The 21,753-nt window shown below is 44.2% G+C and overlaps 1 protein-coding gene across 1 annotated transcript; it reads right to left on the bottom strand.

Annotated features, from left to right (window-relative positions):
• Window positions 1-223: 223 nt before the first annotated feature.
• Window positions 224-21,263, bottom strand: TRIM4 (tripartite motif containing 4). Its single transcript, XM_081819376.1, has 6 exons — window positions 20,652-21,263; window positions 14,209-14,304; window positions 13,348-13,578; window positions 8,965-8,987; window positions 8,631-8,728; window positions 224-5,011 (listed from the first exon to the last, which is right to left on the bottom strand). The coding sequence occupies exons 1-6, from the start codon at window positions 21,042-21,044 to the stop codon at window positions 4,425-4,427; spliced, it is 1,428 nt and encodes a 475-aa protein (XP_081675502.1). The 5' UTR covers window positions 21,045-21,263; the 3' UTR covers window positions 224-4,424.
• Window positions 21,264-21,753: the final 490 nt, after the last annotated feature.

Here is a 21,753-nt window from a genome sequence, read left to right on the forward strand (position 1 = left end):
GGGTGTAATATGCAGAAGGGTCTTGAGGAACAATTAGACGTAGACTACACCCTGCTAAGGTTCTGCCCAACAAATCCTAAAAAAAGATCCAAAAGGATTCAGTTCCCAATACCCTAATTGTGTTCCAGAACAAAGCTTGAGGGTAGATTCAGATTTTTCAAAAATGTACACTGTAAACCCTATAGCAATGACTAAAAATGTTTTTAAAAGAAGTATAAATAAGTAGAGGAAATAAAATGAATTTTATTTTTTAAATACATAATAAAACTAGAGGCAGAAAAAGGAAGAAACTAATAACTAGCAGAACGATATTTTTTATCCAACTATATCAGTAACTTTTTTGCATTTTTATACCTTTATTTGACAATCAGTGGTTAGTTCTCATACACATTATCTGTAGATTTTTGAAAGTGGTGACAAGTACATAGGTAAACAACATAGAGCTTGTTGGTGAATCTTCATCCTGTTTTTTTTGGACAACACATGGATATGGTATGGAACATTCCTTATTCCTTTGGTCCAGACAGCTTTGTTGAGCCTGGTGTCAATGGGCACATCTTGAGTTCCCATCTCCTTCATGGAAAATTCCCAGATTTGAGTGCCCAAGGGGCACACTTCTTGAAACCCACTCCGTGGATGCTTGTGAATGTTGATGGTGTAGTCTCTACCTTGTTGATGACAGAACAGCCCTTCTTCTCACCACCCTTCTTTGAGAGAGTCATTCTGCCGGGCCCAGGTTGGAAAGAAACAATAACTTTCTTCTTTTTTCTCATCACAGCAAATGCGCTTTAATACCCATCACCCATCTAGCCCATCCCCCACCCACTCCCTCCATCAACCCTGAATGTGTTCTCTATCATTAAGAGTTATTTATGGCTTGTTTCCCTCTCTCCTCTTTTTCCTTACCCCCTTCCCAAATGTTCATGTTTTCTTTCTTAAATTCCTCATATGAGTGAGATCAAATGGTGTCTGTCTGACTTATTTCTCTTAGCATTATACTCTCTAGTTCCATCCATGTTGTTGCAAATGGCATAATCTCATTCTTTTTGATGGCTGAATATTCGTAATACAGATATATAGGTACACACACACACACACACACAACACCACATCTTTATCCATTCATCAGATGATGGACATTTGGGCTCTCTCCATAGTTTGCCTATTGTTGATAATGCTACTATAAACATCAGGGTGCATGTACCCCAAAAACGATAACTTTAAAGGTGAATAGTTCAACAGTTAAGAACGGAAAGACTAGATGATTTAAAGGAAAAAAAAAAAAAAGCAAGTGGGTCTCCAGAAAAATAGAACCAATAGGATGGATCAGTGGCCATTGGCTCACATGACCATGGAGGCCAAAAAGTTCCATGGTGCTGTCTGCAAGCTGGAGATCCAGGGAAGCTGGTGTGTATGTAATTCAGTCTGAGTCCAAAGACCTGAAAACTAGAGGAACTAATGGTGTAAGTTCCAGTTCAGGTCCAAAGGCTCAAAAATCGGGTGGCAATGGTCTAAGTCCCAGTCCAAGTCTGAAGGCCCAAGAACCAGGGGTACCAATGTCCCAGGGCAGAAGATGGATGTCCCAGCTCAAGCAGAGGAGAAACTCACCCTTCTGCTGCCTCTTTTTCTATTTAGGCTCACAGTTGATTGGATGATGTCTACCCACTTTGGTGAAAATGATCTTTTTTACTCAGTCTATCAGTTCAAATGCTAATCTCTCCTGGAAACACTTTCACAGACATACCCAGAAATGTTTTACCGGCTGTCTAGGCACCCCTTAGTGAAGTGGACACAACCATTACAGAGGTCTACAAGAAGCCTATTCTGATAGACTTGCAGCTTCAGCTCCTACATGTAAAGATTTTGGAAGTCATAACTCATATCCTTACAAGAAAAAGATGAGAAAACTGAAAATCAATGGCTTTTCTTGGACCTGTGGGAGAACTAAGGTTGCATGACAAATTGCCACCCCAAGATCTGGATGGACAGGCAAATCCACAGAGTCAAAGCTGAGATCTCCTTACCTGAAGCAAAATCCACCGGAGCCATAAACTTGTAGGAATACTTAAATAGTAATTTTGATGAATTACTGGAGGTTGACTGTGGGCTAGCTTAAGGGTGAGAAACTTCTGGGAGCTGCAGTGTTGGAGGGGTGGAGAGCATATATTCATAACAAGAGCCTAGTCTCCAGGGGAGATTTTAGCAGAGCCTTATCCATGGTCACACAGTGTACCCACCAACTTTATACAGTGCAAGTATAGGCTGAAATCAGAGATAGTCAAGATCATCTGGAGAAAGTGTAGGATAAACAGTCTTTGCCAAACTGTCTTCTGGGAAGTCTTAGTTGCTGCTTCCTGAGCTAGTTTCTGTGGTGAAATAAGCTTGAGAAGTCCTGTGTAATAAATACCTCTCCAAGTAAGTCATAATGTATTAACATAGTAAAGACTCAGAGAAATCCCTAAGTAACATTGAAAACTATTACAAGTTCATTTTCAATTCTGTTTGTACATCAGAGGCATCATAAGAGTTTATTTCATTTTTAGTAAATATACCTGTGTCCCATCCCCTACTTGAGAGGGGCCAATATCAAGACTTAAAAGAGGCAAAAAAATGTTAATAGAGCAAGAGAATAATATTTTTCTCAGTAAAAGATGCAAGTTCTTTAATAATAATGAAGGAAACCACAATGTGTGAGCCCAAAATAGGTCTCTTTGGCATAAAAATCATTTTGAGCTGAAGGCAATTAAGAGCAGCAAACCCAGAAAAAGCTCCCCTTTCCTGCCAAATGGAAGAATATAAATTCCCCTTTTACTGGAGACCGCACCAACAAGGAATCTGCAAAAAACGTTTACTCCATTAGTTTCCTCACATGCATTTACCTTCCCACAGTCTGCCACTCTTTGCAGGTTGACTGTTTTTCCTGCCATTTCTCCACAAATGTATTGTTCTTTTAAAGATACTATGTAAGCCACAATTCTAAGCCTCCACTTTGAGTTACTCTTCATTTTAGGTTTTTCCTGCTTGGTGTGTGCTGCATGTGTTAATAAACTGTTTTTCTCTTATTAATCCGACATTTTGCTAGATCCCAGCTGAAAACCTAAGACTGGTAGAGGTAAAGTTTGCCTTCCCCACAGTATGCAGGTGGGCTCATGAAGCCTTGAGAAAGGAGGAAATGGTTTGGAATCACTGCCACCAGAGATGTAAAAGGAAGTCAAGGGATGAAAAAATGAAGTTGTTCACCAAGCAGCTCAAAGAACCCACCTGAAGTCAGAGAGCAAGACTTTGTAATAGAACTAGTCAACCTGGCTCAACAGCCCCAGAGGAGGATGGAGGAAAGATAGTGATGAGTTTCCCAAGGACTGGAAATGAATAAGGCAGATACTGGAGGAAGTCCTGATGGGCAAGTGTACTGGTTTCCTAAGACTCCATAACAAACCACAAACTGGGTGGCTTGACATAACAGAAGTTTATTGTCTCACAGTTTATTGTCTTCCTTGCAGAAAGAGGATTTTAATTTCCCTCTCCCACACCGAACTTCTGCAGGAGTCAAAGAGCGTTACCAAAGAGGCCAGCAGCACAGTCTGAATACTTAGCAAGTGTGTCCCAACGTTTTAGGTGTGATGTTAACAGCCTGCATAAACAACGTAAGAATCTGACAGATGGGTAACAAAATGCACACTTGAGGGCACAGACATGGTCAGGTGAAGAAGAGTCACAGCACAGAGCAAGGGAAGATTTCCTTAACTTTCTGATCCAGAAAAGTGAGAGGTCTCAGTACTTCCTGGAGAGAAGAGGAATTACATGACTGCACAGAAACAGAGTCTACAAAGCTGTCCAATTTCAGGGAAAGTGAGGCAATCCTATACCAAAAGGCAACCTGAATTGCCTTATACAATAAGGGAGCAGTCATCTCCTATAATAAGGAATGTCAGATTAAGGAAATTCCAAGAGCCCAGCGATGCCAGTGAAGACCATGTTTCTTCTTCCTGTGCACTGTCACTGTGCTCTCCTCAGTTCTGAGACAGCTGCTGACATCAGAAGAGGGGCTGTGTCTCCTCAAACACCTCTTTCTTAAAGCTACAGAATCTTTCCCCAGAAGCGCCTTAGAGAATGTCTCCTCCCAGCTCACTGGCCAGCACTGCCTCACGTGGGGCTGCTTCCCCTGAAGCCCAAGGACGGTGCTCCCCCGACAGTTCCATCAGAAGAACCAGAAGAGGAGGAGGGAAATGCAGCAAGTGGCTGCTGGAAAGGTAACCAATGGGTCCACCATCCCTGTGTGCGCACAGCACGCGCAGGGAGCTGAGCGAATGGACGGTACGGACGTGCCGCCTGGACCAGTATGTATGAAGAGAGAAGAGGGCCGAGGGATGCACGTCCCTGTGCTGGGGTACAGGGAGAGGTTCTCGGGCAGGGGAGGAACAGCCTCATTTCCCACCAGTCACTGCCGGGATGACTAAAGATGCTAATGGACTCAACCAAAAAAATGGCCGGAGGTGGGAGACAAGAGGACAAGAGAAGGTGTGTAGATGCGTGCCATCCACAGCGCTATAGAAGGAGATGTTCCCAGCCCCAGAATCGAGGAAAACTCCCACCCGGTTAAGAGCAGGCTCTTGCTTGGTAGGACTTACAGAAGAGCTTTTCAGGGGCCGATAGCCAGCGGAACCCCAACAGATAGCCCAGATGCCCACACGGGGGCCCATTTCTGAAGCATTAGCAAGCCCCATGACGTCCTCCCGACACACCCCGACGGCAATCTCCAGGTTATCCCGGGTCTCAACTTCCCAGTAATGTTTCCCTGAAGTGAAAACATTTTTTCCCAAAACACAGTGTAAGTGCTGAAATCTTCCCACAAACTCTGCGATCTTCCGAGGGTTCCTCCATCCGCTGATGTAGCTCCATGCTGAAGAAAACAACGGCCAAGAACTGGCCGATGCTCCATTTTTCACGTATCTCCCATCCTGGGAGAAGACAAGCTTGGGATGAGCCGTGTCTTCAGCTACACTTACAGCCACTGCAGAGAAAATGAGAGTGGCGATTTATAATGTGACAGCTTACCACCAACCCTCCTCCAGAAACGCCCCTCTTTTCCAGCTTTAGTTCCGTGTGTCTCCTAATAAGAACTGTTAGGGATGAGACTCCCCACTGCCTCTCAACTGACCCTCGGCTGGGCCTGGCAGGCCATAGTGCGCCTCAAGCACAGTGAAATCTTCATTTCCCTTCTGCTCTAAACGACTAAGACCTAAAAACAGGGAGCTCATTGTTTCATGGCCCCAAGTCTTCACAATCAGCATCAAATTGGAAGAAACATTACCAGATTCTGACTTGTTCAATCAGGACCAGACCAGGACGGCGGACAGGATGGTGCTTTGCACTGGGACACGGAGGTAACACTGTTAACAAGTTTTCTCTTCACTGGTTCCAGTTGTTCACTGGGCATCTCCACAGGCCCCTGACAGATCACTCAAAATTCAACTCACTATCCTAAGTCCCCTTGCATCCTCTTGGGACTCCTACCCCTTCCCATGCAGACGTCTTCTTGTCTTCTGCGTTCTCTGATCTGTAAGAGCATTAACTCCACCTGAACATGCACATCTTGAAATCTTAAGGTTACCTGACTCCTCTTACCCTCTGACCCTGGATGGGTTATTTGTCACCAAGTCCTGTCAATCCCATCTCTGAAATACCACTCAGGTTCTCTGCCTCTTCTCCGTCCCACTGCCACCATCTTCACTCAGACCTCTGGCATCCCCCACTTTAACTGTCTGACTTCCTCCGCGGCCTCCCTGCCTCCCAATCCTCTTCCTCCCAGACTCTCCATGTCTCTCTAGTTTATTGAGCCCTACTTTTTTAATTGGGAATGGATGTTAGGTGCCGACGAATGCTTTTTCTGCATCTACTGAAGTGATCATATAGTTTTCCTTTTTTTAGTTTGCTAATGTGAATTACACTGATTTTTCAAATGTTAAACCAACCCTGCTTTTCTAGAATAAAACCCATTTGGCTGTGACGCATTATCTATAAATATGTTTGGTTCAATTTGCTAAAATTATCTTCAGAATTCTTCTGTGTCCATGAAGGACACGGTCTATAGCCCTTTTCTCTTGTAATGTCTTTGTCTGATTTGGGTATCATGATAATGCAGGCTGCGTTAGACTGAATTGGGCATTGTTCCCTCTTTAGTTTTTTGTTAAGAGTTCATGTAGAATGGAGATTTATTTCTGAAAAGTTTGGTAAATTCAGAGAAACGGGACATCATCTTTTTTTTCCATCTTAAGTAACATGTCCTTTGTCTCTTCTTACATCAAAAATGTCCTCTTTACACTGGTGTTTGGTGTAGTTCCTCTCATATTTCTTGTGCTTAGGGCTTGTCGAGCTTATTGGATCTGTGGACTAATGGTCTTCACCAAATGTGGAAAATTTGGGGACATTCTTTTTTTTATTTAAGATTTTATTTATTTGAGAGAGAGAGAAAAAAAAATGAGCGGGGGAGGGAGGAGCAGAGGGAAAAGCAGACTTCCTGCTGAGGAGGGAGCCCAACACAGGGCTTGAACCCAGGACCGACCCTGAGATGAAGACCTGAGCTGAAGGCAGACGCTTAACCCAATGAGCCACCCTTGCGCCCTGGGGCCATTATTCCTTCAGATGTTTTTCCTGTCTCATCCGCATCCTACTCATCTCCTCAGGGATCCCATGTACCACACATAAGACTGCATGAGATTGTCCCCCAGCTCACCAAGGCTCTTTTCATGGTTTAAGGTTTTCTCCTGTGTGTTTCATTTTGTAGTTTCCGCTGCTGCATCTTCAAATTCGATAATCTTTTTTCCTGCAACATCTAATCATCTATTAATCCCAGCCAGTGTATTCCTCTCAATCACTGTAGTTTTATCTCCAGAGGTTTGACCTGGGACTTTTTTAGATCTTCCATGTCTCCAAATACTTCTTTATAGGATAGCTGTATTAAAGTCCTTCTGTGCTTATTCTAACATCTGGTCAATCCTGGGTCAGTACCAATCAATTATTCTCATTATGGGTCATGCTTTCCTACCTCTTTGCATGCCTAGTTATCTTTGACTGGATGCCAGACATTGTGAATTTACATGGTTAGGTACTCATTTTTTAAAATCTTAAGCTTTGCCCTGGGATGCAGTTACTTGGAAATAATTTGATCCTTTTGGATCTGGTGTTCATGATTTATAAGGTGGGTCCAAAGCAGTGCTCAGTGTAGGGTTAATTATTCCCCACTAATGAGGCAAGATTTTCCCAGGAATTGAGAGTTTTCTAGTCTGGCTGCTAGGAACAGGCATTGTTTGGGCCCTGTGGGAGCACCAGAAACTGTTCTTTCTAATCATTTTGGAAACGTCCTTCCTCAGTCTAAGGTAGTTTTTCACAAGCATTTGCTGGTCAGTACTCTGCTAAATACTCAGGGGGCACCTCTGTAGATCATTGCCCTCTGGATGGCTCTCTCCTCGCCAGTACTCTGCAAGCTCTCACTGCTTAGTCCTCCCTGGACTCTGCTCCATTCCTCAACCTGGCTCCACCTCCACTACCCTCCCCACCCCCCACGATGGCCTGGAAGCTCTTTTCAGGCTGGAGGCTGGAGCCATCATAGAGCTCACCTCATTGTTTCACATTTCCTTGTCCTGTACTGCCTGATATCCAGGGTTGGGAAAACAGTTATTTCATGTACCGTGTCTGTTTTATTTTAGCTTTTTTAGTTAGCTAAGTTTCAGGCTGAAGAGTAAATCCAGTCCCCAATACTTCATCCACCACATGGTTCTTCATCAGGTGTGTGCACGAGAGAATTGCCTGTGTAGCATTTACAACACCTACATGCCTTGGCAATTCCCTGGAGATCCAGTAAATTTATCTTCAGACTTTCCTATATTCACCATCTCAACCTCAGCTCCTGCCTGTTCCCACAAAGTACCTTATGGTTTAGTTACACTGGATACCTACCCCTCCATTTTCTCCACAGCTTAGCTCATGCTGCTCCTTCTGCTTACACGAGTACACCTCCATTTTCCACTTGGCAAACTCCTATTCATCCATCAAATCCCAGAACAATGTCACCTCTGTGTGGAAACTTCCCCACTTCACCCCCAACAGAGCTCTTTCTCTGACATTCCATAATATTTTACTCATACATTGATAAACAGTAGATCCCACTATGTTACAGTAAGTGATCGGAGTCTGTCTCTCCAGTTTACTTGAATTCTTAGAAATAGGTCTTTTTCTTTCTGTATAACTAGCACCTTATACACACAGTGTGTGTTAAGTAAATGCTTCTTTTTTTTTTTTTTTAGATTTTATTTATTTATTTGAGAGAGAGAATGAGAGACAGAGAGCATGAGAGGGAGGAGGGTCAGAGGGAGAAGCAGACTCCCTGCCGAGCAGGGAGCCCGATGCGGGACTCGATCCAGGGACTCCAGGATCATGACCTGAGCCGAAGGCAGTCGCTTAACCAACTGAGCCACCCAGGCGCCCAAGTAAATGCTTCTTGAATGAAGCATATATCCATGTATTCTAGTTATCACCATTTTTCCTGACCCTCCCACTAGCTGCATGTTCTGTTTCCTCTTTCCTTTCTAAAGTTTTCTCAGTGCTTATTCTCTTAAAGATTTCTTGCTTACCTTGGAATCGCTTCAGCATTTCCTTCATCATTGGTATCTGGCACACAGTCTTCACCGTTAGAACTTCAAGGGAATAGCTCACATCCTGGTTCTCACTCCTAAGGAAAGTACAGAAGGCTGCTCTTCTTAGGAGACAACTCAGGCAGCCAAGGCCCCCAACTCCCACTGAAGGTTCCAAGCCCAAAGCTCAGACCACCGCTCGCCCATTCCCCCTTGCAAAAGTGAGCGGTGGAATTCCTTCCCCACTGACTCTCAGGTGTGCCCAGACTGTTCTCTGGAGCCCAGGCCTGTTTCCCCTCCACTCAGGCCCCCATGAAAAAGCAGCAGCTCATACCTGGTCAACACATCTTTTGGATTCTGTGAAGAGAAGAAAAACATAAGCGAGTTACGTCCCCTCCTCCCGAGATCTGGTACTCAACTTTGTGAGCAGGTATTTCTCTGTCGATCGCTTTTGTTAATGTCACGTATGATCTCATGCTGCCAAAGCCAATGGATTGAACACACGGTGTCTTTTTCTCCACATGACCCCTCTGCACTGTTTGACAATGGTAACCAATCCCTTTCTTGAAACCCTACTCTTTCTCCTTTGGCACTCTGACACTAACTCTCTCCTGGCTTTTTGCCTACTTCTCCATCTATTGTCTTTCACCCACAGACAATAACAAGTGTTGGTGAGGATGTGGTGGGAATACAAAATGGTTCGGCCACTTTGGAAAACAGTTTGGCAGTTTCTAAAAAAACTAAATATAAATATACGATACAGCCCAGCAATTCTGCTCCTACTATCTACCCGAGAGAAATGAAAGTGTATGTCCAGACAAAGAATGGCAGGCGAATGTTCGCATCAGCATCATCATTCATAAGAGTCAAAAGGTGGAGATAACCCAAATGTCCATCAGTTGGTGAACTGATAAACAAAATGTGACATATTCTATAATAAAATACTCTTTAGGAATAAAAAAAGGAATATAAATACAATACTAATGAATGCTACAACATGAATGAGCCTCAGAAACATTATAAATGAAAGATTCCATGCACAAAAGATCACGTACTGTATGACTCTGTTTATAGATATATTTAGAAAAGGAAATCTATGGAGTCAGAAAGTAGGTTGTCTGGGGCTGGAAGCAGCAACAGAGATTAACTATAAACAAGCACCAAGTGATCTTACTGGGGTGATGGAAATGCTCTAAAACTGGACTTTGGTAAGGTTTCCGCAACTTGGTAAAATCGCTTATTTAGTTATAAAAAAAGTACCCTTAAAATGGGTGAATTATAAGATATGTGCATTATACCTCAAGAAAGCTTAAAAAAAAAAATATCAAAATGGTTCATTGCCACATGAAACAGTACTCAACCTCATTAGTCATTAGGGAAAGAATCCACCTTTTGGGAGGAGGGCAGGGGTGCCGACTGAGGGCCTGAGAGAACATTCCATACCATCCGGGACGGCTGCAGCTACAGAACTGACCATGAGTATGACTGAGCATACAGAGCGACTGGATCTCTCACACACTGCAAGTAACAGCGGCAACTGATGCAACCACTTTGGAAAATAGTTTGGAATCTTCTACTAAAGCTGACCCAACGTACGCCCTGTGACTAGGAAATGCTTTTGCAGATACACAACTGACAGAAAGGTGGACATAAGTGCACCAAAAAAGACATGTTCATAACTGCTTTTTTTGTAACAGTAAAAAGTAGAAACAACCCACATTTTGCTACCAGTAGAGTAAATAGTATGTTTTGGTAATAGTAATACAATGGAATACTCTACATTGGGGTTTTTCAACCTCGGCTATATTAACATTTCGGGCTGGATAGGTCTTTGCTGGGAGCTGGAGGTGAGGTGTGTCTGTGCATTATAGGATGTTTAGCAGCATCCACAGCCTCCACCCACTAGATGCTGGTAGAAGCCACCCCCAAGTTGTGACAACCAAAAAGGTCTCCAACACTGCCCCCTGGGGGAGCAAAATCGCTCCAGGTTGGGACGTGCTACTCAATGATTGGAACAAACTACCATCTACGACATGGGCTAATCTCACAACATAATGTTGAGCAAAAGCAGCACATACTGCAAGACTCTTACTCAAAAACAGGCAAGATGAAACTGTGTGAAAAGTCTGGAGGGAGAACAGCCTCGCAGAAAAGGGAAGGGGTGTTGACTGGGCCACGCGGAGGGTGTCTGGCAGGCTACACATGTTCTATTACTTGACTTGGCTGGTGGTTTCATGGATGGGTCCCTTGGGGATAATCCGTCAAGTTTATGATCTATACATTTTTCTCCACGGACGTTACACTTAAAATGTTTTTAAACATGTTTATTGTATTATGACAATAAAAGTGATGCTGTCCCGGGACACCTGGGTGGCTCAGTTGGTTAAGCGACTGCCTTCGGCTCAGGTCATGATCCTGGAGTCCCGGGATCGAGTCCCTCACTGGGCTCCCTGCTCGGCGGGGAGTCTGCTTCTCCCTCTGACCCTCCTCCCGCTCATGCTCTCTGTCTCTCATTCTCTCTCTCTCAAATAAATAAATAAAATCTAAAAAAAAAAAAAAAAGTGATGCTGTCTGAATCCGTGGACACAAATAATATTTAAAGGAGAAAGTATAGCTTAAAAACATTTACCAGCAAAAAAAAAGGGTCAATGTAGATGAGCTAAGCATGCCAGCTCCAGAGGCCGAGAAAGAGCGAGAGCTACAGAGCAAACCCACGAACTAATAAAAAAATAACAATAATAAAAACAAGAAGAGCAGATATCAGTGATGTCACTGCAGCATTACTTCTAGTGGTAATGGTATTAGGGCAACCTGGATTTCTATCACTGGAAGAAGGAACTGGCAAAACCTTGTGGATGGACACATGGGTCCAACGTATATGGCAACAGGAATGGATCTTAAAAACATAGTGAGTGCCTAAGGAAAAAAGCGAGAGACGGAATGCAACATGATGAAATCACTACATAAATTAAAAATACATAAACCAAAGCAATACTTTGTATTGTGCAAGAACACATTCAAATAAAAAGATAAAAATTAGGAATAACAGTATTTTTTTTTATGCTCCTTTTTTTTTTTTTTTGGATGTGTCTATAGTTCCAAGAATGGAAGTGACTTACAGACTAAAAATGAAGGCATAAAGGAAAAAATAGATGAACAGGGGAACAGATCAGTAAAATAAGTTCTCTTAGACCCTGAGACTCTATGATCCAGTTCTATCTTCTTTAAACATTTACCTACCTTTGCCCTTATATTGGCTGATAGACTTTTTTGTAAGCATTCTGCTAGCTCATGTGTCTCCTTGAAGTTTGAAATTCTAAGCAGATATTAAACCTATATTGAACAAAACTGTTTAAATGTGTTATTTCAAAGATTCTGCTAGAGTTTACATTTGGATATGTAACTGGAACTTCATGGCTCAAGCAAGTTGAGAAAGTTCTAGACAATTCTTGGAAATCATTACACTTCGATGGCATGTAACACCCTGCTAGAAATTTCCTGCTGAAAATAACTGGTGAGTGGGTTCCTGTGTCTCTCTTCCTTAAAGGTAGAAGAGAATATTGTCTCCTGATACGGGAAAAAAAAAAAAAAAAAATCATAGATTGAAGGGCCCCTTCAATGGTTCTTTCCTCTCCAGTCACATCATATGGAAGAAAGAGAGGTTCTGAGGAATCTAAGACCAAAGGGATTATCTCAGCAGAAAAAAAAGATGGTCACAAATGTTGGATTCTATCCAAAAACTGAAATAGCTATAAAGACACTTACCTGCTGAGCATATAGAGGTAAAGATTAACTCCAAGGAAGGATAATAAACTGGCTTAAAAGCCCCAAATCTAAGTGCTAATGAATTACTTTTTTTTTTTTTTTACTTTTTATTTTTTAGTAGGCTCCACGCCCAATGTGGGGCTTGAACTCTCAACCCTAAGATCAAGAGTCAGTGCTCTACTGAATGAGTCAGCCAGACACTCCTAAGTGCTAATGAATTAGAATTACAACCTTTTAAAGGCTGCTGGATATTAGAAATTATTTAAATGAATATACCAATCAAAATCTGGGGCTAAGAGCAAAGTTATTATCAAGGTATGATTGCAATGATTAAAAATTAGTAAGAGGGCGCCTGGGTGGCTCAGTCAGTTAAGCGTCTGCCTTTGGCTCAGATCATGATCCTGGAGTCCTGGGATCGAGTCCCATGTCAGGCTCCCTGCTCACCAGGGAGTCTGCTTCTCCCTCTGCCTCTGTACCTCTCCCTGCTCATTTTCTGTCTCTCTCTCCCAAATAAATAAAATCTTTAATAAAATAAAGTAAAATCTTTAAAAAATAATAAATAAATTAGTAAGAAAGATAAATTTATCTTAAAAACTGTTGATACACTTATCTACTTTGTGATTTTAGGTTGCTTTGTTTTACTATTTTAACAAATTATAAATGTACAAATAAGATGAATGGAAAAGTCTTAGATGTGCTTCAGATCCTACGCAAACGATTAGCCCAAGTGAACCTAGGTATCTCATAATACCTGAGCTCAGCATACCTAACTTTCACATTAATTTCCTTTGAAAGGTGAATCTTTGATTCTTTAATGACAGTAGTATCATAATTATCAACAGAGAGAAAACATTTCTTCTATGAAACCCACTCACCAGGAAAGATATGCAGCTCTAAAGACACGCGGAGTTTAGTGAGTGGTGCTAACCCACCCCTCCCCAGCTTGTCTCACCTGAAGCAGCTCCAGGGTGGAGCTCTCGCTCTTCTCCCTGACCTCTAAGATGAGCTGCTTCAAGGAAGTGATTTTCTGATGGAGCTTTAATGTGTTCTCATTCTGTTTCTTCTTCGTCTCTTCTTCTTCTTCACTCAGTCTCTGAAGAAACAGCTGCTCTTCTTCTGCCAAGAAGTGGTGCAGCTTTGCAAACTCTGCGCTGATCGTCATTCGCTGATTCTTCATCTTCTCCTAGAGCCACAGGAGATTTGCTCAGTCTTTGTTCTGCCTTGTTCTTGCTCCTCAGTTCCATGCACGAGACTCCCCAGCAACCCATGGGGCTTCCACCCTAATCCCCTCCCCCAGAAAGGTCCTGCCTACCCTCCCCAGATTTCTGCTAATCTCTTTGTATCAGCCTGTATAGTATTAGTTCATTCTTTGTAACGTTTCAGTCTCTACTACTGATGGCAATGCCTTGTTTGTATATTTTTTAAACTAAAATACACTTTCACATTTATTTAGTTTAGCCTCCAGAACACCTACAGTTTAGTTTCGTTAAACCTTTAGATGTGCACGCGTGCGCATCGTGCCTCCCAACTAAACTTGTCTCTCTGAAAGCAAAGCCCATTTACTTTCCACAATGCCGTGGACCCAAACCAACAACAATGTAGGGAGTATATTTAGGAAAAAGTAGGAAGGAGATGGGCACTACCTTACAGACATGGGGATAAAGTATGTGAAACTCCCATCCCCCAAAACCACAGGTCTCTTAAAAGAGACACTTCCTGTTCTATCACCTTATCTGCAAGGAGCCTGACAACTATTCCCAACAACACCAAAGGGTCCCGGGGGCAAGAAATGCCCAGCGGCTTCTGCTGTTACCTTCCACTTGGTAGCATTCTTCATTTCCATGTCCTGAAAATATATGGCTTTCTTCATCTTGTCCTTCAGACTAGACTGAGTCTTAAGAAGCTTTTCCTGCCGGGAGAAATACATATCAGAGAAACCCTCTTCCCCAGCATCCTGCTTGTTCAAGAGCTAAAAGTCACCTAATCCAAACAGGGAACAAGATTGAGAAAATGTTGAAAACAGTTACAGACCTAGGCATAAAAAGTATTCTGGTCTGAAATTTCATAACACTATATAGAGTCTGCCTATTAAGTTGGCAAAAAATGAAAACTGTTAAAGGAGTAATAAATACCTAATATTGGCAAGGGAGGCCTCTGACGCTGCAACAGTAAGAGATTTTTGTAAAGAGGTGCCATCTTCAGTTAGCCAACATATAGTACATTAGTAATAAAAAAAATAATAAATTAAATAAATAAATTCTCATACAAGAAAAAGACAAGAAACAAAAGAAAGGTGCCATCTTTCTGAAGGGCAACTGAAAGGATTTAGAACCATTTAAAATGTACATAATCCTACTTCCAATAATCTGCGCAAAGAAACACTGGCAAAAATAATATGTATAGTAATGGTCACTGCAGCATGATTCACTATCCATCAATGGGGAATTATGAAATAAATTATGGTGTATCGCCACTCTATACCAATCTCAGGTAGCTCTCAATATACTGACATGTTATATTAAGTAAAAAAACTAAGCTGTTAGACAATAATATTGCATAATTGTTTTGAAAAGAATAAATACATACGTACTTGTGTGTGTTTGTATTTTTTTTAAGGTTTATTTATTTTAGAGAGAAAGAGAGAGAGTGGGCACACGTGAGCAGGGAGAGGAGCAGAGGGAAAGAAGAGCGAGCAGACACCCCGCTGAGCGCAGAGCCCTCCACCAGGCTCAATCCCACCACCCCAAGACCATGACTTGAAATGAAATCAAGAGCCAGACGCTCAACCAACTGAGCCACCCAGGTGCCCCTGGGTATGTGTTTGTATTTAAATCGAAAAATCTGGAAGAATATATATCTAAGTAGTATTAACACTGGTTATTTCTGGGGAATAGAAATGTCTTAGAAGTTGGGGCAGGAGGGACTAAAAATTTTATAAATTTCTGTTTTGTTTGATTTTCTACAAGAGACATATATACCATTGTGTAATTTAAAAACCTGAATGGGTGGCGCCTGGGTGGCTCAGTCGTTAAGCGTCTGCCTTCGGCTCTGGTCATGGTCCCAGGGTCCTGGGATCGAGCCCCGCATCAGGCTCCCTGCTCGGCGGGAAGCCTGCTTCTCCCTCTCCCACTCTCCCTGCTTGTGTTCCCCTCTCGCTGTGTCTCTGTCAAATAAATAAACAAAATCTTTAAAAAATAAAATTAAAAAAATAAAATAAAAACCTGAATGATGGGGCGCCCGGGTGGCTCAGTCAGGTAAGCATCTGCCTTCGGCTCAGGTCATGATCCCAGCTTCCTGGGATCGAGTCCCACATCGGGCTCCCTGCTCACTGGGGAGCCTGCTTCGCCCTCTCCCACTCCCCCTGCTTGTGCTCTCTCTCGCTCTCTCTGACAAATAAATAAAATCTTTATAAATATATACATACATACCTGAATGAGCTATTAAATAATAAAAGGAGTCAATCAGCATTAACAACGTGGGCTGTGGAGGGGCAGCACCTGGTAGCAGAAGGTCAGACGTGACCTCAGACGTATCAGGCAGGTTAGAGGCACACACACAAGAGGAAAACCAGCAGGTGGGGCGCCTGGGTGGCTCAGTGGGTTTGGCGTCTGCCTTCAGCTCAGGTCATGATCCCGGAGTCCCGGGATGGAGCCCTGCGCATTGGGCTCCCTGCTCAGTGGGGAGTCTGCTTCTCCCTCTGCTGCCCAACCCCCACCCTGATCATGCTCTCACTCTCTCTCTCAAATAAATAAATAAAATCTTAAAAAAAAAAAAAAGGAAAACCAGCAGGAACTGGTAACCAAATGGCTGCAGGAGGAAGGAGTCCAGATTTAGCCCCTGGGTTCTGGCTTGACAACTAGAAGGACTGTGGGCTATTTACCAAGTTAGGAAATACAGGGAAATGAGCGGTATGGAAATGGAAGGTGGGAAATTATATTCGACTTGAATAAATTGAGTTTGAGCTGTGTTGGGGACATCCCAATGGGTACAGTTAGCAGTTAAGGGTCAAGAAAGAGATCTAAGGGGTGCCTGGGTGGCTCATTGGTGAAGCGTCTGCCTTTGGCTCAGGTCATGATCTCAAGGTCCTGAGACTGAGCCCACGTCAGGCTCCCTGCTCAGCGGGGGAGTCTGCTTCTCCCTCTCCCTCTGCCTCTCCCCCCACCCTCATGTGCGCTCTCTCTCTCTCAAATAAAATCTTAAAAAAAAAAAAAGAAAGAAAGAAAGAAAGAGATCTGAGCTGCAGAAGCAGACTGGAGGGTTAGAGCACCGGCAACAGGTGAAGCCAGGGTAGGAGTAAAATCCCCCAGTAAGAGTCTATCAAGAAGGGGATCCAGGCTGGAACTGGGAACAACTGCATTTAAGGGGGGTGCAGAGGATGAACATCCTGCCAAGAAGCTAAGATGAGTGGTGGCTGGTGAAAAACCGAGAAAGGATGGTTTCTTCTACACCAAAGCAAGAGAAAATTTAAATAAAAACTGGTGAAGGGCGCCTGGGTGGCTCAGTTGGTTAAGCGACTGCCTTCGGCTCAGGTCATGATCCTGGAGTCCCGGGATCGAGTCCCGCATCGGGCTCCCTGCTCGGCGGGGAGTCTGCTTCTCCCTCTGACCCTCCCCCCTCTCGTGTGCTCGCTCTCAAATAAATAAATAAAAAATCTTTAAAAAAAAAAAAAACTGGTGAAGACTGTCAAATGCTGCAGAGTGGCTGAGGGCAGCTTTCTGAAGTATGAATGTATGTCAAAATAAAAAGCTGAAAGAAAGACAGAAATGAACAGAACTAAGAAATAAGCATGACTTTTTTTTTTAATTCTTCCCTAGGAGAATAATGAACACTAGTAGGTATCATTTTTCTTCTGATCATTTACAAATGACAATGGCTAAAACAAAGCGAGATCACTGAAAAGAGTGACAGCTCCAAAGCTGGCGAGGGTGTGCAGCAAGTAGGGCTCGAATACGATGCCGGTGGCCGTGTGAGGGGCAACCACCACTCTGGGTAAAGGTCTGGCATCAAACTAAACATACATCAATCCCAGCCCCAGTGGTTCTACTCCCAGATGTGCATCCACAAAAAGACCTGTATGAGAATACATCAGTTTGTTCCTAAGAGCCAAAAACTGGACACAGCCCAGGTACACAGTGATGGAAAGAGGGATTAACTGTGGTACAGTCATAGAATGGAATATGACGCAGCAGTGAAAAGTAACAGACTACTGATATGCATCAAAAAATGGGTCAATCTCAAAATATGCTGAGCAAAAGGAACCTGTATAGACGAGTACAGACTATATGATTCCATTTATATGAAGTTCCAGAACAGGCAAAACTAATCTTCAGTGGAAAAAAATTAGAACAGTGGTCGGGTGGGGGGAGGGAGCAGAGATTAACTGAGAAAAAGAGAGTGGAGGAACTTTCTGGGGTGATGATAATTTTTTTTTTTTTTTTTTTTTTAAGATTTTAAGTAATCTCCACACCCAATGTGGGGCTTGAACTTGCAACTCCGAGATCAAGAGTCACGTGCTCCACCGACTGAGCCAGTCAGGCGCTCAGGTAATGTTGTTTATCTTGAGAAGGACTTAGGGCGCCCAGGTGTATGCATTTGCCAAAGCTCAGCAAATGTACACTAAAGATGTGTATATTTAATTGTATTAAATGTTACTTCAGAAAATATCACAAATGTTAAGTGTGATTGATGGTGTGCATGCTAAAGTATAGGAGGAAGTCTGCAATTAACTTTAAATGCCTCAAAAGGAAGTAAGAATTGATGAGAAAAGGCACATAGGTAGGTGATAAATAGAGTAAAATGCAAATGGCAGAATCTAGATGAGGGTCTACTGGTGTTAATAAAATTCTTCCAATTTTCATGTTTGCTTGGAAACTGCATATTAAAATGTTGGGCGGGGGGATGAAATTAGGTTGTACATCACAAAACCCCCTGTGCTATTTTCTTTCTAATACAATGTTGTCTAACATTATGTAATCTACTTATTACCCCTAATTGTTAACTTAAATAGGTATATAATTCTGCTACTTGGGAAGTTATTTCAAGTAATTTTATTCCTTTATCACTGATATAACTGCTACTTTGTGATCACTGTCAAATTTGACGTATATGGGAGGCCTGTAATCAGATAGCTGTTTTGAACGTGACCAAGATTTCTTTTAAAGTTTTCACTTTTACTTAATAATGAAAAGATAACCGGGGCACCTGGGTGGCTCAGTCCGTTAAGCGGCTGCCTTCGGCTCAGGTCATGATCCTGGGGTCTTGGGATTGAGCCCCACATCCAGCTCCCTGCTCAGCGGAGAGCCTGCTTCTCCCTCTCCATCTGCCTGCCACTCTGCCTACTTGTGCTCCCTCTCTGTCAAATAAATAAATAAAATCTTTAAAAAATAATAATAATAATGAAAAGATAATAATCTTTTAAATAGAATTTTTCAATTTTTTAAAAGCCCTTAACTGGGGCGCCTGGGTGGCTCAGTCGTTGGGCATCTATCTGCCTTCGGCTCAGGTCATGGTCCCAGGGTCCTGGGATCGAGCCCCGCATCGGGCTCCCTGCTCCGCGGGAAGCCTGATTCTCTCTCTCCCGCTCCCCCTTCTTGTGTTCCCTCTCTCGCTGTGTCTCTCTCTGTCAGATAAATAAATGAAATCTTCAAAAAAAAAAAAAAAGCCCTTAACAATTCCAGTATGGAAAAAAAAAAATTCCAGTATGCATGAAATATCCTGTATTGACTCTACCTAAGACTTCTAGAATCCTGCCACAATTGGAATCTGAAAAGGGCCCCCGAATAAAAATGGGAATTCTGGGGACATTAGAAAACTCGTTCCCTGCAATAACAGAAACTGCCACGAGATGGCAGGAGGGCAACACCAAGCAGTTCTTCAACCCTAATTCCCATGCTCTTCCTCCCTCTACACTCCGGAAGTATTGAGCAACTTCCAGTCCTCTAACATTTATCACATGGCATTCCAAGCCACCACACTGCAGAATATGCTGTTCCCTTGACCCGAATATCCTCTCCCTATTGTACTCACCCTTCAAGAGTGAGTTCACATTCAACTCTGTGAAACCATTTCTCACTCCTCACAGATCAACCTCAGACCTGCTATGTACTCCATACAAACTTGGATAATTCACTCACACACTGAAATTTTTGGCCTACATGCTTATGTCTCCTACAAGATAAGACCTATGTCTTTCTTATCCGTTTATGTCCAGACCCTAGAACAATGCCTGGCAGACAGTAGTGAGTTACTGAGGGGATGTATACTTTGTAGTGCCACTTTGCATATCTCCTGTTTGTGATCAATTGATAAAACTGTACAGCATTTTATAGTTTACAAAACACTTTAACTTGTATCATTAAACTCGTATATTCAACCAGTACTTACTAGAAACCAATTCTGTCGGAGACCACTGGAGTTACACCATAGAAGGGGGTAGGACTACTCTGGAAAGGATGATCAAGGAAGGTCTTCAAGCTAAAAGCCAAAAAGATGTAAAGGATGGAAGGTGGGGATAGAGAAAGAAAACAGGCTTGAAACAAAAGCAAGAAAGCAGTGTGGCTGGAGCAGAGTAAGATAAACAGATTTATTCAACTGAAACTCCTTAACCCATAAAATAGGCAGGACAGATAATCTCCAAATTCAAACATTAAGTGGTTTTTCCCAACTGCTGAAGGAAGCTGGTAACAAACCCCAGCCTCGTCACTCCAAGCCCGGCTTTTCCCAAATCCTCAGTTGTCTGTTACACCTGTAGGTATATACCTGCGCTGTCCAATACAGCACCATTAGCCAGGTGAGCACCTAAAATGTGGATGGTCCCACCTGACACGTGCTGTAAACGTAAACACAGATTTCAAAGGCCCATTATGAAAAACAAGAGGAAAATATCTCACTGATAACTTTTCATAGCGATTTACTGTTGAATGATAACAGTTTGGATAACTGGGTTCAGTAAAATACAGTATTAAAGTTAGCATCACCCGTTTCTTTTTACCACTAGGAAAGTTTTATTATATACGTGGTTCGCATCCTGTTTCCATTGGACAGCACTGGGATAGACGCTCTCGGTTTGACTGTCTTAAACTAGGAGCTCCCAGGGCCAGTACCATGAAAATTCTATGCAGACCCTCCCCATCCCAGTTTTAAGCCCAGCTCTGAGATCTGTGTGACGCTTAACTTCTTTGCTGGGTACTTTCATGAGAATGAGGTAAACAGTACACGTTCCCGGGAACAGCGGCAGCCCCGCTACGGCCCGCTCACCCGGTAGCTGCAGAAGGCCTCGTCGATGGGCGCCATGGTGTGCGCCTGGTGCTCCCGGGACTCCCTGCACACCAAGCACACGGGCCGCTGGTCCTCCTCGCAGAAGAGCCGCAGCGCTTCCCGGTGGCGGCCGCACTGGCCGGGGGGCACGGGGCCCTGGGGCCGGCGCCGCGTCCTCTCCGTCAGCCGGGCCAGGGCCCAGTTGGGCCGCATCGCGGCGGGCAGCGAAGGCTGCCGGCACTCGGGGCAGGGGAACGAGCCGCCGCCCGGCCCCCAGCTGCGGTGCAGGCAGCCGCGGCAGAAGTTGTGGCCGCACTCGATGGACACCGGGTCCTCGAAATAGTCCAGGCAGATGGAGCAGGTCAGGTCCTCCTGCAGGTCCTCGGCTTCCATGCCGCTTCTCTGCCCCGGGGTCGGGTCCGACACGGGGCGCTGGCGCGGCCGGCGGCCGGGAGGGGAAAGTGCGGCCCCTCCCTCGGGGGCTCGGAACCCAGTCTGGGCGCGCGCCGGCGGAGCAGCGACCCCCGCTCGTGCGCGCGCTGCGGGGCCTGAGCGCGAGCCCGGCGGCCGCAGGATTTCCGCGACGCGAGGGCGGGGCGAGGCGGCCCGGGCCTGGCCGCGGGGCACGATGGGACGTGGGCTGCCCCTCGGGCCGACAATAGAGATGCGGAACTTGCTCCGGAACGCCTAGAGAGGACGCGAGGAGCCCTCGCGTGCAGCCGCTGGAGGAGCAAAGCGGGGAGGCGCTAACGAGTCTGGCCTGTCCTTCACGCGGAGGAGGTGAGGTCCGCGTTCGCTCGCAGCTCGGGGCGACTTATGTTCTGGCGTCTTCGGCGAGCTGCCACCCGGGCGGGCGTTCTGGGCGTGCTGCAGCCCCAGGACCTGGAGGGCCACGAAGACTAGAGGGATCTGTGCAGCAGGGCCAAAGTGGGTGCCAAAGAAGGCGCTGGGCCCGTTAAGCTCGCTCTCCCTGAAGTCCGTTCTTTTCATTCAGCCTTCGTTCTCGGTCTCCAACCCCAGGGGCTAGTTGAGTTCTTGGAAAGGCTGGATTTTCTCCTGCCCCCGCGAAGCCCACATATTCTCCTTGTGTTGGAGGAGTCGG

Source organism: Leptonychotes weddellii, chromosome 5, assembly GCF_054177405.1.
Source record: "Leptonychotes weddellii isolate Sample4059 chromosome 5, ASM5417740v2, whole genome shotgun sequence".
Lineage (NCBI taxonomy): Eukaryota > Metazoa > Chordata > Mammalia > Carnivora > Phocidae > Leptonychotes > Leptonychotes weddellii.